This window comes from Hypanus sabinus, chromosome 2 (assembly GCF_030144855.1).
Source record: "Hypanus sabinus isolate sHypSab1 chromosome 2, sHypSab1.hap1, whole genome shotgun sequence".
Classification (NCBI taxonomy): domain Eukaryota; kingdom Metazoa; phylum Chordata; class Chondrichthyes; order Myliobatiformes; family Dasyatidae; genus Hypanus; species Hypanus sabinus.
Window position 1 is genome coordinate 15,295,539 of NC_082707.1, and position 16,180 is coordinate 15,311,718.

Sequence of the window (16,180 nt, forward strand, 5' to 3'; positions counted from 1 at the left end):
AGGGAAGATAGGTGAATGCTGGTGACAGGAGTTGTGTACGCTGTTATGATAAACATGATGGACAGAGGAGTGGAAATAGTGACAGAGGTGAAGTAAACAAATAACTACAGATATTCAGTCTATTTTTCTGTGTAATATATTATGCGGTGCAGTACTGTGGAAAACAGTCGAATGTTGTCCATTATTGTCTTAATAAATCCAGCGGGGAATGTATAATATGTAATGAAAGAATATCTCAACTGACATGCTCTTCTGTGCACTTTTGTGGAATAGAAGCTAATTCCGGCAATGGTATCCGCGGTTTTAACCGACTGAATGGTCGATCCGTGGTTTTCAACACTCCACTGATTTGCGGCGATACCAAATCATGGGGAAGGCTTAGAAGTCCATGGTTTTCAGTCGAAAATGAGACCACCAGCGGGGAAGGGGAAGCGGTAAACGGAGAGAGGTGAAGTTATAATGATTCCATCAAATTCTGCCTTCAGCTGGACATAACTACTTAAGTAAATTTTTCCCGGAAGTATGAATACAGCTGCACAGCTGGATTCATGTTCCCCTGTTTGCGACCATATAGCATGACACTGATAATTGCGTTTCTTTGGCGCTAATTAGATTAAAGTGCCAATTTATTCCCTCCTCGACGTCATATTTTTAATCCGGGTAAACAACATTGCTCGTCCATGCAAGAGTTCCAATACATATTTACGTGGTCCTTTGTCAGTAGGAGTCAGAACGAAAGAAAATATGTGTTGTGTGGTGATTTGGGGGTTATTGTTTCCTATTGTAGTGTCAGGTGGCAGCCTGATATGTAAACGCAGAGAAATGATTGATTTGTTTAGCTTATCGAAGGAAGGAGACATCGACATCGGTGGAATATTTGCTCTGCATTCCCGTATAGAGAAATCGGAACTTTCATTTGAAAAAAGACCTAGAGCTGTGAAATGTGAAAGGTCAGTTTACTGAGCCGAGCGGTGGTTTTATTCGCTTTTTCTGCAACTTAAATCTACTTTTTGTCTTTTCCCGTTCTAATAAAGTGTTTTCGCCCTTAAATCTTAACTCCGATTTTCGTTCCGGAGATGGTGCCTAAACTGCAAATTATATATATTCTCGCATTTCCTACTTTGGTATTGAACTTGTTAACTGGAGAAGGGAATGGGGTTCGTGGTGGCATTGCATTGTGCACATACATAATTTTATGTTTTAGTTTCTTTCTTTTTTCAGCACCACGAGTCCAAAATTATAATCTAGAATGTAATCACATATCGGCACCTATGTGAGCATCAATGGGTAATCTTCGAGGTAGCAACATTTTCTCGACTATTTTCTATATTATATTCAACAGCACGTGTCCTCTTCTCGTTAAGTATCACAACTGCTAATCGTTTTTAAGAAATGTATTTTTGTCAGTTGGTATATGGACTGTATTTTTCTCAATGTCATCTCGTGCGCATGTTTTGTCCTTGGATTGTTTGCCTTTTACGTCCAACTGATAGACTTTACATTAGCGCTTTATAACTTTTATTTTCAAGTTGTCTGTTTTGGAATCAACAGATTGCTATATCCTTACTCTCTTTAATTTGGGATAATTTAACTAGCATAGTATTTTCAGTGTCCAGAATTCCTTCGTGCTCTAGGGTGTATTTCGGGGACAGTGGGAGGGGTAGGAGGTTGTGGTACAGTTTGCCAACCACTCTCAGTTAAGTTAATGAGTCATTGTGGTTCCTTGTCGGGTGAAGCTCAGGCCGCATTATTCGGTATCAGGGATGATTTCAGTTCATGAAGGTTCTATTGTTTGTACACGCTCTCGATAATTAACTCCAGTAAATTTTTACAGTAAACCTGAAAACTTCTGATTTCCGCACTTGAGTTCGCTCGTGAACCTCACGTTAAATGTGTTTATTGTGATGATAAACAGAAGGAATTGAAAGGTTTCTTTCAAATTTATTTTAATTTCATTTCCAATAAATTCGATAAGCAGCAGAGATACGTCGAACCCTATTCTACAAACACTGTTCTCCAGGAAATTGTAATACTATTTTGAGAAATCACAACATTATATTTCTTATTGGCAGCGGAACAATCGATTCGTGCAGTAAGAAAGCTTTGTCGAGGTCCGGGAGAATCTTATAGAAAAGGAGCGTTCCGCGGTGCCCGGCAGAATAGTGGGTATGATTGCAAGTCCAGTTTTCTGTTCTAGGCATCAGTTTGAGATTTCCGGGTAAGTTCCAGTCTCCCTGATGGCCACCTCTGCGCCAGGGGCATGGAGCTGCAGCTCCTTAAATATCGAGTTAGGGAATCGAAGCTTCGGCTCTTTAGGGTGAAGAAGGTGATAGACAGGAGTTATAGGCAGGTGGTCACCCTGGAGCCACAGGACAAACACAAGTAGGTGATTCTCAGAAGAGGGACGGGAAGGCGTGAATGCGTCACTGTGGCTGTCCCCTTAACAATAAGTACTCCATTTTGAATGCTACTGGGGGTGGTGGGGAGACGACCTACCTGACAGAAGCAACATTGGCCGCACTCTGCCACTGAGTCTGGTCAGATGGCTGAAAAGATTAGGGGACAGAAGAGGAGGGCAGCGGTAATAGGGTATTCTATGGTTAGAGGGAGAGTTAGATGATTCTTCGGACGCCAAATTAAACAAGGACAGTAGTTTGCCTTCCAGGTGCCAGGGTTTGTGATATTTCTGGGCGCGATTTCCAGAAATAGAAAGGTGAGCAGTCAGAGGTCGTGGTACCTATTGGTACCAACGACATTGGCAGAAAAAGGTGGAGGTCCTGAAAGCAGACTTTAGGGTGTTTGGAAGGAAGTTGAGAAGTAGGACCTTAAAAGTAGTAGTCTCATAATTGATGTCTGTGCCACAGATCAGTGAGTATTGCAATAGACTAAGGTGGCGGATAAATGTAAGGCTGAAACATTTGAAAAGGGGGCATCGATTCAGATTTTTGGATCATTGTGCTTCAGTATTCACCAGGAAGAAAAGAACCATGGCAATTGTGGAGATGACTTACAGCGGACTAAAACGCTTGAGCACTTAGACTTTAAAAAATATAGTATGTGCAAGGGTTTGGGAAAGCACTAAGTTAGGAAAGTCGCTGGGACGGGATGAGATATAACCCGGGTTACTCAGGGAATTAAGGGAAGAGATTGCTGAGACTCTTGCGATGATCTTTACGTCATAAATAGACAGAGCAGAAGTACCGGAGGCTTGGAGGGTTGCAAATGTCGTTCCCTTGTTCAAGAAAGGGAGTAAAGGCAACCGAGGAAATTATAGACCAGTGAATTTGATTTTAGTGGTGGGCAGGTTTTTGGAGAATATCCTGAGAAGCAGGATTGTCCGCACTTGGAGAGACATCATCTGACTAGGGATGTTGAGCATAGCTTTGTGAAAGGCTGTTCTTGCCTTACGAGCCCGTTTGAAATCGTTGAGGATGTAAACAAGCACATTGATGAAGGAGAGCAGTACGTGTATTTTATATCAGTAAGGTATTTGATAAGTTTCCCCATGTAAGGTTCCTTCAGAAAACTAAAAGGCATAGGATACAAGGAGACCTTGCTTTGCCGATCCAGAATTGCCTTTCTAACAGAAGGCAAAGGGTGTTTGTGGATAGTTCATATTCTGCATGGTGGTCGGTGATCACTAGTGTTCCACAGTGATCTGTTGTGGGACCCCTCCTCTTTCTGATAGTTATAAGTGACCTGGATGATGAGGTAGAAGGTGGATTAGTGCGTTTGCTGATGACACGAAAGTTAAGAGCGTTGTGGATAGTCTGCTGGGTGGTCAGCGGTTAAAACGGGCTATCGATAGGATACAGAAATGGGCTGAGAAGTGGCAGAGGACGTCAATCCAGATAAGTGTGAAATGGTTCATTTTGGTAGCACCAATTTGAGTACAGAATATGATATAAATTGTAAGACTTCTGGGAGTGTAGAAGACTGAGAGGTCCTTGGGTCCGTGTCGACAGGACACTTATAGCTGCTGTGCAGGTTGACAGTGTTGTTAAAAAAGGCTTATGGTGTGTTACCATTTATCAACCGTGGGTATGAGTTCAAGAGTCGTGAGATAATGTTACGACTATTTAAGACGTTAGTCAGACACCTCTTGCAGTACGGTGTTCAGTTTTGGTCACTTCACTACAAAGGATGTGGATACTATAGATAGAGGGAAGATAAGATTTACAAGGATTTTGCCTGGATTGGAGCGCCTGCCTTATGAGAATAGATTATGTGTACTTGGCCCTTTTTCCTTGGAACAAAGGAGGACCTGATAGAGCTCTATAAGATGTTGAGGGGCATTTATCATGTGGGCTTTTTCCCAGGACTGAAATGGCTAACACAAGGAGGCACAGTTTTTAAGGTGCTTGGAAGTAATACCGAGGGGATGTCAGGGTTTATTTTTCACACGGAGAGTGGTCAGTGCGTGGAATGCACTGCCGGAGGAGGTAGTGGAAGCGGATACAATAGGGTATTTTAAGAGCATTTAGATTGGTACATGGAGTTAGATTGTTCCATAGTTACTCATATGATAAGGTGGTTACTTGACTTCATAATACACCGATGACGTCGCCTCCGGTCAGGGTCGATCATGGATATCACGTACTTGCTTTCTCGGTACGCAAGCGAGGGCAGTACAATATGGAAGGCAAGCTGTTGTCCATGTAACATGCTCCACTTGTCCACGCATCTGACGAAGAGAAACAGTGACTTATAATCAGTTGTAGGAGGCACCGTTAGCACAATGGCAACAGGGCACACACGCCAATTAGGGTTCGATCCCAAGTGTCTACTATCCATTTCGCCCCACAATTACTACCCGACAAGCTGTGGCCTTCCTGGAGCTCAACCTTTGCGACCAACCAGTAGTTCAGTGGCCATTATGGCAATGTTCCTTTATGTTCTAGAAGCATATAATACCTATCCATAAATTTTGAAATTCGAAATAAAAGACAAAAAGTGCTGAACCTTGCTAAATTAAAACTAAGCATGCTTTGGAATCTTTCTCTGGGCCGTTAGAGTATCATTGTCGAGTCTTCGCCAATCGTCCACGTCCACAACCTGCATAAATTATCCATCAGCCAAGTACGTGTACTTGAAAGATGCGATACTGCAGCTAAATACTCCGTGGACTTTAGAAAGGAAAATAACTGAATCTATCATCACTTCTTCGTGCCTCGTGCCTATGTAATCCCACACCTCATCCACCCCAACAAATCGCTTTCCTGACTCCCATACGTCCGAAATTAGAAAGGTCAATACGTGCTCAAGGTCGGCATCCAGTCAACTGCAACATAACTATTAAAACCCCCCCTACTACAATAAGAGACCCTTAACCTCCAAATCTGCCTCATTATAACCTTGTACCTTATTGTCTGCCTTTACTGCACTTTAATGATAAGTCGCACTTTATTCTGTGCATTCTGTTATTGGTTTCGTTTGTTCTTCCTTAATGAACTGTAATGTAATAAATTGTGTAGATAGCATGCAAAGCAAATTTTACCACAGTACCAGGGCACTTTTGACAACAATAAAACTATTTAACAAATTGCTGATTTACGAAATATGTTCTCCTTGCAGATTAGAACTCCAAATGTTCCGCTTCATTCAGGCGATGATATTTGCGATTGAAGAGATAAACAGGAGTCCCGTTCTCCTCCCAAATATAACACTGGGCTACAGGATTTATGATTCATGTAATCTGGCCCGCTTGTCAATTAAAGCGGCTTTTGAAATGATTAATGGACATGACCCAACATCCCAATGGAACTCTTGTCTCCCGCGCTCAATCGTTCCAGCCATCGTGGCTGAATCGGGATCTTCACAGTCGCTGGCAGTGGCGGCGTCAATAGGTCCTTTCCAAGTCCCCATGGTAAGGATTCTCTCTTACTGTCTCTGCCTTGTCTTTAGGGATCGTTCATTTCAAATCCTTACAGTTGATCTACGGACTCAAGATAAGAACTTGATAGAACACGTAGTGCTTTACTTTCCTCAGGATTCAATACTAAATTTTACGCTATTTTTATTGCAAGATTTCAGTTTACTGTTGTCTAGGGATTCAACACACGAATGAACATCTTTTTAGTTTATATAGCAAGCACTTAAAAAAAAACTTAATCCTACACAGAAAATAGCTATTCCGTCTATTGTGCTCGGGAATCACCGCAGCTCAATAGCTTCGCTTGCCTTAGTCTCGCCTGAATTAACCGCATTCCTGAAGTTGATAGGTACTTACTTTCTAACAGCTTCTCTTTTACCCCATGCTCCTTATATGTATTGGACAGTACTTTAAAGTGATGAATTCACCTGCATCACATTTGCGATGGGGGTGAAATTAGAGTACCCAGGGTAATGTCACCAACGATAGGAAGTTATATTAAAAAAAATCCACACGCATGTAACCGGAGGTTGACCTCAAATTAAGAGGCTTAGCAGCAGTACTAGCTGGAGGATGAAATAGATGTTGGAAGGACTAAACAGGTCATCCAGGCCCGTGGAGGGAAATGGACGGCGGTTTCTCCTGTGCAGTTCTGAAGGAGTGTTGGAAAAGAAACTAGGTACTAAAAGTGCATATGAGGCATTTTACCTCGAATCATTCTTTGTGCAAGGACTAGACAAGATAATGTCTGTCAAATAGTTTCTGGAAAAATTCCGTAATTAATAAGGTGACAGAAGTGTGTGTAGAGGAATATTTTCCAACTAGTAACTATAATACTATTAGCTTAATACTAATTATGGGAACGAGAGTCTCCCAGGTTGAAATTCAAAACTGGAAAATGGTTCTTTACCGTGACATCAGAAAAGGTCTGGCAAGTGCGGATTGGGACAGATGATTATCTGACAAGGAGACATTTGGTAACAGGGACGCCTTCAAAAGTGGAAAAAAATGAGATTACAAAGTTTGTTTGATCCTTTTAGAGTAAATCGCGATGATAACAGGTTTGGGAGCGGACGAAATAGAAGAGCCCAGTAAGGCTTAATCAAGTCACGAAGTTACAATGGCAGCCAAATGGATCCTCCTGAAGGTCAGCGTGATCATTTGTGCCTGGGGTCAGAAGTGATAGGAAATCTTAAAAGTATTTTTATTATCTTTATTTACTCAGGCAACGGATAGAGAAGTCATACCACTGAGGTGTCTGTCATCTAGACAGATGAACATTGCGGTCTAGGTGGCGCCGGGGGCCCGTTTCTGAGTTCTGGTACTCTACGGCTCTATGACTATGACGTTAGACAGAAGAACCATCCTCAGAAACATTCGTTCCTCAGAGTGTTTTGATTCTAATCTGTAAATGTTTGGTATGTTGATTGAGAAGATCCTGAGAGGCAGGATGTATGAACACTTGGAGAGGTATAATGTGATTAGGAATAGTTAGAATGGCTTTGTTAAGGGTAGGTCGTGGCTTACGAGCCTGATCGATTTTTTTGAGGATGTGACTAAACACATTAACAAAGGAAGAGCAGTAGATGTAGTGCAATGGATTTCACGAAGGCATTTGATAAGGTACCCTGTATAGCTTGTTCAGAAAGTAAGAAGGCATGGGATCCAAGGGGATATAGCATTGTGGATCCAGAACTGACTTGTCCACAGAAGGCAAAGTTAGGGTGTAGACAGGAAAATATTTAGCATTGACGTCGGGGACCAGTGGTGTCACAGTTCGTGATTTTCATATTTGACCTGGATAAGGAAGTGAAGGGATGGGTTAGTAGGTTTGCTGATGACACAGATTTTGGGTAGCGTTTTGCATAGGGTGGAGGGCTCTCAGAGTTTAGAGCGGGACATTGATAGGATGCAAAACTGGGCTGATAGGTAACAGATGGATTTCAGCCCAGAAGAGTGTGAAGTGGTTCATTTCGGTAGGTCAAATATGATGGCAGAAGATAGTATTAATTGTAAGACTCTTGGCAGTATGCAGGATCAGGTGGATACTGCGGTCCGAGTCTACAGGATGCTCAAAGCAGCTGCGCAGGTTGACACTGCGGTTAAGAAGGCATATGGTATATTGGCCTTCATCAATCGCGAACTCAATTTGGGCACCGAGAGGTAATGTTGCAGCTATACAGGAACCTTGTCAAACCTCACTTGTAGTAGTGTGCTCAGTTCTGTTAGCATCGCTACAGGAATGATGTGGAAACCATAGAAAGGGTGCAACAGAGATTTACAAAGATTTTGCCTGGATTGGGCAGCATGCCTTATGAAAACAGTTTAAGAGAACACGGTCTTTTCTCCTTGGAAAGACAGAGGATGAGAGATGACCTGATAGTCGTGTATACGATGACGAGAGTCATTGATCGTGTGGATAGTCAGAGGTTTTACTTCAACAGACAATAGACAATAGACAATAGGTGCAGAAGTAGACCATTCGGCCCCTCGAGTCTGCGCCGCCATTCTGAGATCATGGTTCATCATTCACTATTAATACCCAGTCCCTGCCTTGTCCCCATATCCCTTGATTCCCCTATCCATCAGATATATATCTAGCTTCTTCTTGAAAGAATCCAGAGAATTGGCCTCCACCATCTTCCGAGGCAGTGCATTCCACACCTCCAAAAATCTCTGGGAGAAGAAATTCTTCCTCAACTCTGTTTTAAATAACTGACTTCTTATTCTCAATCCATGCCGTCTGGTACTGGACTCTCACAACATCTGGCACATATTTCCTGCCTCAATCCTATCAAATCCTTTAATTATCTTAAACGTTTCAATCAGATCCCCTCTCAATCTCCTCAATTCCAGTGTGTACAAGCCCAATCTCTCTAATCTCTCTGCGTAAGACAGCCCTGCCATCCCAGGAATCAACCTAGTGAATCTACGCTGCACTTCCTCAATTGCCAGAATGTCCTTCCTCAAACCTGGAGACCAAAACTTTACACAATATTCCAGGTGTGGTCTCACCAAGGCCCTGTACAAATGCAAAAGGACATCCTTGCTCTTGTACTCAATTCCCCTTGTAATAAAGGCCAACATTCCATTTGCCCTCTTCACTGCCTGTTGCACTTGCTCATTCACCTTCATTGACTGATGAACTAGGACTCCTAGGTCTCTTTGCATTTCTTCCTTACCTAACTCTACACTGTTCAGACAATACTCTGCCCTCTTGTTCCTGCTTCCAAAGTGGATAACTTCACATATATTCACATTGAATGACATCTGCCAAGTATCTGCCCACTCACCCAGCCTATCCAAGTCTCCCTGTATTCTCCTAACGTCTTCTTCGCATGTCACACTGCCACCCAGTTTAGTCTCCTCAGCAAACTTGCTGATATAGTTTTCAATGCACTCATCTAAATCGTTGACATAAATCGCAAAGAGCTGTTGTCCCAATACAGAGCCCTGTGGTACCCCACTAGTCACCTCCAGCCAGTCCGAGAAACACCCATTCGCTGCTACCCTTTGCTTTCTATCTGCCAACCAGTTTTCTATCCATGTTGAAACCCTGCCCCCAATGCCATGAGCTCTGATTTTACTCACCAGTCTCCTATGTGGCACCTTATCGAATGCCTTCTGAAAATCTAGGTACACAACATCCACTGGCTTACCCTCGTCTAACATCCTTGTTACACCCTCAGAAAACTCCAACAGATTAGTCAAGCATGATTTGCCCTTGGTAAATCCATGCTAGCTCGGCCTAATCCTATTACTGCCATCAAGATGTGCCACTACTTCGTCCTGAATAATGGACTCAAGCATCTTCCCCACGACTGACGTTAGGCTAACAGGGCTAAAATGGTTGAAATGGCTGAACTTCACAGGCTGAAATGGCTGCCACAAGAGGGGACAGGGTTAAGGTGCCTGGGGTTAAGTACAGAGGAAGTGTCAGGTGTTTTTTTTTTTTTTTGTACGCAGAGAGTGGTGAATGCGTCGACTGGTCTTCCAGCATCAGTAGTGGAGACTGACATGATAGGATCTTTTATGAGATTTTTTGGATAAGTACAGGGAGCTTAGAAAATAGAAGGCTATGGGTAAGCCTCGTACTTTCAAAGGTGGGGACATGTTTGGCACAACTTTGAAGGCTGAAGGGCCTGCATTGTGCTGTAGGTTTTCAGTGTTTCTATGTAACATAGAGAAAACCGCCAGATGCTGGAAATCGAAACACCACACGCAAAATGCTGCAGGAACTCAGCAGGCCAGGTAGCATGCCCGGAAAAAATGTACAGCCGACGTTTAGGGCCCTCCTATTGAAGGGTCTCGGGCGGAAACGTCGAATGTATCCTTCATCATAGGTGCCTCCCTGCTTGTTTAGTTCGCCATCATTCTGTGTGTTTTGTGCGCGTTGCTTTTTTCTAATTGGTATAAGTATGAAGATGTGGATAGCTGCAGAGAAAATAAAAATTACCTGGAGGATGATTAAAGGCATGTAGAAGCAGATAATCGGTATTTGCAAATAATACCTGAATTCAATTCAAACTTAACACCAGTTATCCTTCTCACTCACTTTCTGTCAGCACGCCACTGACGTTTCGAGCAGCTATGAATATCCATCATATCTGTCTCTCCTTTATTTGTCTCTCCATTTTTGTCTTGATTTTTGGCTGTCTTCTGTACTTTGTGCATCGCACAATTATCTTCCTCGGTTTACACGGAAGTCAGCCATGTAGGTTTCGGATGGAAAGTCAGGAATACACCCACACACATATGTAGAGTAATTCTTCATTGTTGTATCCGTTAAGTTTTGTTTGAACAGTCAGGATTGTTAGATATAAGCTGAATTTGAGGACTTGGAGAACTCCCCACTCTCAGTCGGGCTTCTCCATTGTGGCCCGTTTGCCATGGCAGACACTACCAAGAGCCAAAACACATGGCCCTGACTCCAGCCAACATAGCTCGCCGGGTCAGTGAGCAGACAAGCCTGAAAACCACCCCAAGGTCTTGATTCTCTTGGGAGATATTAGTTAGAAGCATGTGATATTTATGTGGCATGAACTGTTTTATGTGGGAAAGCTGCCATGATGCTAGACCAGTCTTAAAACACGAGGATGGATTGTAAGAATTTTACCTTTACTCATACTAGGATAAAGAAAAAGTCAGAAACCAGGATGTTGTCGAAACTAGAAATCAGAAATTTGTCATAAGTGAGGCGAAGGGAGTGGACCCAAAAGCAAGACACCGACACTGAATTTCCAGGAACAGGACTAGGCGTGAGAAGGGAGCAAGGAAAGTGGTGAAGTAAGGACGCTAGACATGACACAGACCCCGGACGAGACAAGGATTCCGGGCCTAAACTAGGACTTTACGAGGATAGCGGAACCAGGACATGGAACTGGGAACGAGGAAAATGGGTTTTGACTCCGAGCCAGTAACTGGACAAGGACCCAGAACCTTGGTCTTGACTCGGGCTCGGACTCCAGAACCAGGCGAGGACAAGACGTGGCTACAGGAAATAGTGAGGCATAGGACAGGGCGAAGACTCCTGGACAGGACAAGGGCCCCCATCACAGGAAGAGAGAATCCCAGCACCGGGTTGGGCAAGATACTTCTGGGTTGGCCGAGGAACATTGACAAGAGGAGACCACAGAGCCTTGGTCGAGGGACAACAAGAACGTTGAACTCAAAGCCTAGGGAGAGACAGGAACATTGAACACCGAGCCGTGACCCCTCCTTGGATACGGGACGTAGGGCCGGGACTCATTACTCAGAACGCAGAGCCTGGACCCCTCCTTGGATACCCGATGTAGAACTGGGACTAATTACACAGAACGCAGAACACGGCGAAACAGTTCCCAATGCTAGGTATCGGCAAATCTGCCGGACCTACCTTGAGAAGGCGTGGACACAGACAGACAGCTCCAAACAGGGCGAGGCTCCAGACACAGGCAAGGCCAATAAGTGTCTGGTATAGGCAAGGCGAGGCAAGGCAAGGCTCCAGGCAGAGCCATGGCACCAGACACAGGTTGCAGGGCAGGACTTCGGAGGGAAGAAAGGGAACAGTCCAGCCTCAGGGTAACGGCAATGACGGCTTGACTTAGCCAATGGAGGCAAGGACCAGGAGGGACTGATCCCACCGTAGGGAAACTGCAAGGATAGCGTGATTTACCCCACTGAGGTGAGGACAGGATACGAACGGGACAAACCCACACAGAGGCAAGGACAGGATACTGACAAGCCAACCCCACAGAAACAAGGACAGAATATTGACATGATGAACCAGCCCCTACACGCGAACACGGGCCACTTAGTTCCCGGCTTCATGACAAGAATCAGGTGCCGACGATTAAGCCCCAAATGAGACAATGGACAGCCGAAAGACCCGAAGTCTGGAGTCCACGGACGGGACCTTGAGCCGGAACGTCGATTTTACGGACGGACCATGACAAAATTAAAATTATAGAATACTGTCAGGACTAAAATAAAAGTGCTTTGACCATTGACTATTATTATCGTCATGGATTGACGTGAAGTTCGTGTCTGTACTATGATTCTTACTGTATCCAATAGGGCATTTGTTGTTGTTTATAGATAATGGTCTCCGCTCTGTCATTTCCCCCAGAGACCAAATTAATTTCGCTGTTCTCCTGTTTTCCATGTGTTTTTTTTTTAACCAGGTTAGCTATTTCTCTACGTGTGCCTGTCTCAGCAACCGGCGAGAATTCCTCTCATTTTTTCGAACGATTCCAAGCGATTACTTTCAGACCAAAGCGTTGGCACAACTTATCAAGCGGTTTGGATGGACTTGGATTGGAACGGTAAGGAGCGACAACGATTACGGCAACTTTGGGATGCAGGCCTTCACTAAGGCGGTTCAGCAGCATGGAGTTTGCATTGCTTTCTCCGAGTCTTTTCACAGGAGATATTCGAGAGAAAGACTACTTCACGTTATCCGCGTTATTCGGACAGCGTCCACGAAAGTCGTGGTGGCTTTTCTCACACAAGCGGACATGGCAATTTTATTGAAGGAGATTGCTCGACAAAACATTTCTGGTATCCAGTGGGTGGGCAGTGAGGCGTGGATCGCAACATCATTTCTGTCTCCTGAGGAGAACAAAAGATTCGTTATTGGGGCCATCGGGGTCGCGATACGTAATGTTAATATCCCGGGGTTCAAAGAATTCTTAACACGTCTTCATCCGTCTGTCTATCCCGGTAATGTTTTAGTGGAAGAATTTTGGGAAAAGACTTTCGGCTGTAGCCTGAAAAGAATGGACAATAACACAGAGAACCTGACGGCCATTGCACAGCCTCATGAATGTTCAGGAACGGAGAGCCTAAAGACTGTGTCTAACACTTACACAGACACATCTCAGCTGAGGGTGACCAACAAAGTTTATGAGGCGACTTATGCTATAGCCCATGCACTTCACAATATGCTTTCATGTAAAAGCGGCAAAGGTCCATTTGTCAATCAGACTTGCGCAAATATTACTAACTTTCAGCCGTGGCAGGTACGTAGAACTAGTCAATTAATTCGAACACCGTCGAATTAAAATTACTTGTTTAAGTAAACCGTTGGGTAACCAATGTCATATTTCATCGTCTGTGCCCTCCTCTGGTAGGTTTTGCATTACATGCAATCATTAAATTTCACCACGAAGGTCGGGGAAAGAGTACAGTTCGGCGAAAACGGGATTCGGTAGCGACGTATGATATTGTGAACTGGCAAATGAGTAGCAAAGGAAATGCTGTTGTACTGACAGTTGGACATTATGACGGATCCGCGGCTTCAGCCGAACAAGTCATGATAAATGAAGGGGCGATTGTTTGGACTGGTGGTCGCAGAGAGGTAATGTGTGTAAATGTTGTTGTAGCTTTAACAAACTAAGTTTGATCTTTAAATGCCAAATTTATTTCTGTAATTTAGCAGCATAGTTGGTGAATTTATTGAACCGCAAACTACAGGCGGCCCTCCAGTTTTCAACGGCCGAATTAATTGACATCGCTGTACAAAAACGAACATTGAGATCTTTAAACATCCTATGTACTCATCATGTTTTTACGACCGGCGTAATAGTTCACTAAGTCTCTCTACCTGTCTGTCTGTCTCTTGCTCATTCTTTCCCCCCTCTCTCTCCCTCTCTTACTCATGCGCGCGTGCGTGCATGCATACACCAATACAAACACAAACGCAATCTCCAGCTATCTGTATTCCTATCTACTTCGCTTTCTCCCTAACTTTAGAACTTGATATCACAGATGTCTTTGCGATGCCATTTCCTATTCTCAATGATACTGATGTGCCCTTATACTCTCTCTGAATTATTAGAGATTTTCTGGATACAAACGTGTAGACACGATCACCATTGTAGACAAAATCAGTGCTCTCGAATGAGACCGTATCCAACAAGGAATTGGTGCCAAATGAGATCAAAGATTGCCCAATATGCCCGCCTTTGACCCATATGGCTTTAAAGCTTTCATCATTATATTCTTATCGTGGTGAATTGTAAATGTCGATATTGCACGTGCGTCAACCACTTTCCCTTGTAACTTGTTCCATTAACCCGCATTCTCTGTGTGAAAAACCTGTGCCCTATAACTTTTGCACCCCAAATGATAATTCTTTGAAAGGAAAACTAACTCGTTACCGTTCTCTGCTACAAGGTCCCCAGGGCGGTATGTTCTAACAGCTGTTCCCCTGGAACAAGAAAGGCAGCTCGCAGGGGACAGCCTATTTGTTGCTTTGATTGCATTCTGTGCGCAGAAGGGGCGATAAGTAACACCACAGGTAACGGACAAGTAATATCTCTATTATTCAAGTGATGATTGGCGTATTCAGACCTCTTATAAATCTACTTTTCCTTACCTCTTTCAAGATTCAGTTGTGTGCATGATGTGCCCCAGGGATTCCTGGTCCAACGACCGGCAGGACCAATGCATACAGAAGCGGCTGGACTTTCTGTCATTTACCGAAGTGATGGGGATTGTTTTGACCTCGCTGGCGCTGATCGGAACTTGCATCACTGCCACGATTGGGGGCATTTTCTTCCGTCACAAAGACACTCCGATTGTGAAGGCTAACAATTCCGAGCTCAGCTTCCTTCTTCTCCTCGCATTGAGTCTTTGCTTCCTCTGTTCAATCGCATTCATTGGCGAGCCGTCGGCGTGGTCCTGTATGTTACGGCACACCATGTTTGGTGTTACTTTTGTTCTCTGCGTCTCTTGTGTGTTAGGAAAGACTATCGTTGTGGTGATGGCATTTCAGGCTAAGCTGCCCAGCAATAATGTGGCGAAGTGGTTTGGTCCCCTTCAACAACGCCTCACTGTGTTTCTTCTTACACTGCTACAGTGCTTAATTTGTACAGTCTGGCTCATCAAAACCCCACCACTCCCCGTTAGAAACATGACATATTCGAAGAAAGTGATCCTTCTAGAATGTGATGTGGGGTCCAATGTGACATTTTACTGCGTCCTGGGTTATATTGGGTGCCTGTCATTGTTTTGTTTTGCCGTTGCCTTTTTGGCACGAAACTTACCGGACAACTTCAATGAGGCGAAGTACATCACATTTAGCATGCTGATATTCTGCGCTGTTTGGATATCTTTCATTCCAGCTTATGTCAGTTCTCCCGGGAAATACACTGTGGCCGTGGAAGAGTTTGCCATTTTGGTTTCCAGCTTTGGCTTACTGTTCTGCATATTTGCGCCAAAATGTTACATCATTTTGTTCAAGCCGGAGAGGAATTCAAAACGACACTTAATGGGGAAAGTGGCTTCATAAAAGCGTTAAGTATCACTTGTATTTGTATATTATTGTCATATGTACCTTGATACAATGAAAATCTGGGTTCGCATGCTTTTCAGATTGATGAAATTCTTGAATTTGAACAAGGTTAAACAAATATAATAAACAATAAAGAGTAGCAATAACATAAAAAGCTACAGTGAAGGTAAACAATAAAGTGAAAGTTCATAAATTTGTGAATTATAGACTGTGAGATATATTTTTGATAAAGAAAACTTCGGATATAATACCTTGCCGGTTATAGATACGTTATTGTCCTTTATGAAAAGTAATGTAATCGAAGATTGTAATTGGATATAGAGATTTACGAATGAATTTTGAAATACTTTAAATACATTTATTATATCACTTTTCACTATACATATTCTAAATTGAAAAGCGTCCTTGCTTTCTTTGTTAATGCATGGATCAATGAATCAAACATGAAGAATGTAATGCATTGACGGAAAGAGCAATAGAAGCACATTTAACAGGAGTTTTCGAAATATCCTATATTTTCTATTGTCCAAAAA

General features: G+C 43.4%; 1 protein-coding gene across 1 annotated transcript; it reads left to right on the top strand.

The window, feature by feature from the left end:
- Positions 1-846: 846 nt before the first annotated feature.
- LOC132404284 (extracellular calcium-sensing receptor-like) lies at positions 847-15,644 on the top strand. Its single transcript, XM_059988457.1, is given in 7 exon segments — positions 847-950; positions 5,575-5,866; positions 12,535-13,371; positions 13,483-13,549; positions 13,552-13,709; positions 14,528-14,651; positions 14,740-15,644. Coding segments are annotated over 6 exon segments (2,370 nt in total). The 5' UTR covers positions 847-950; positions 5,575-5,587.
- Positions 15,645-16,180: the final 536 nt, after the last annotated feature.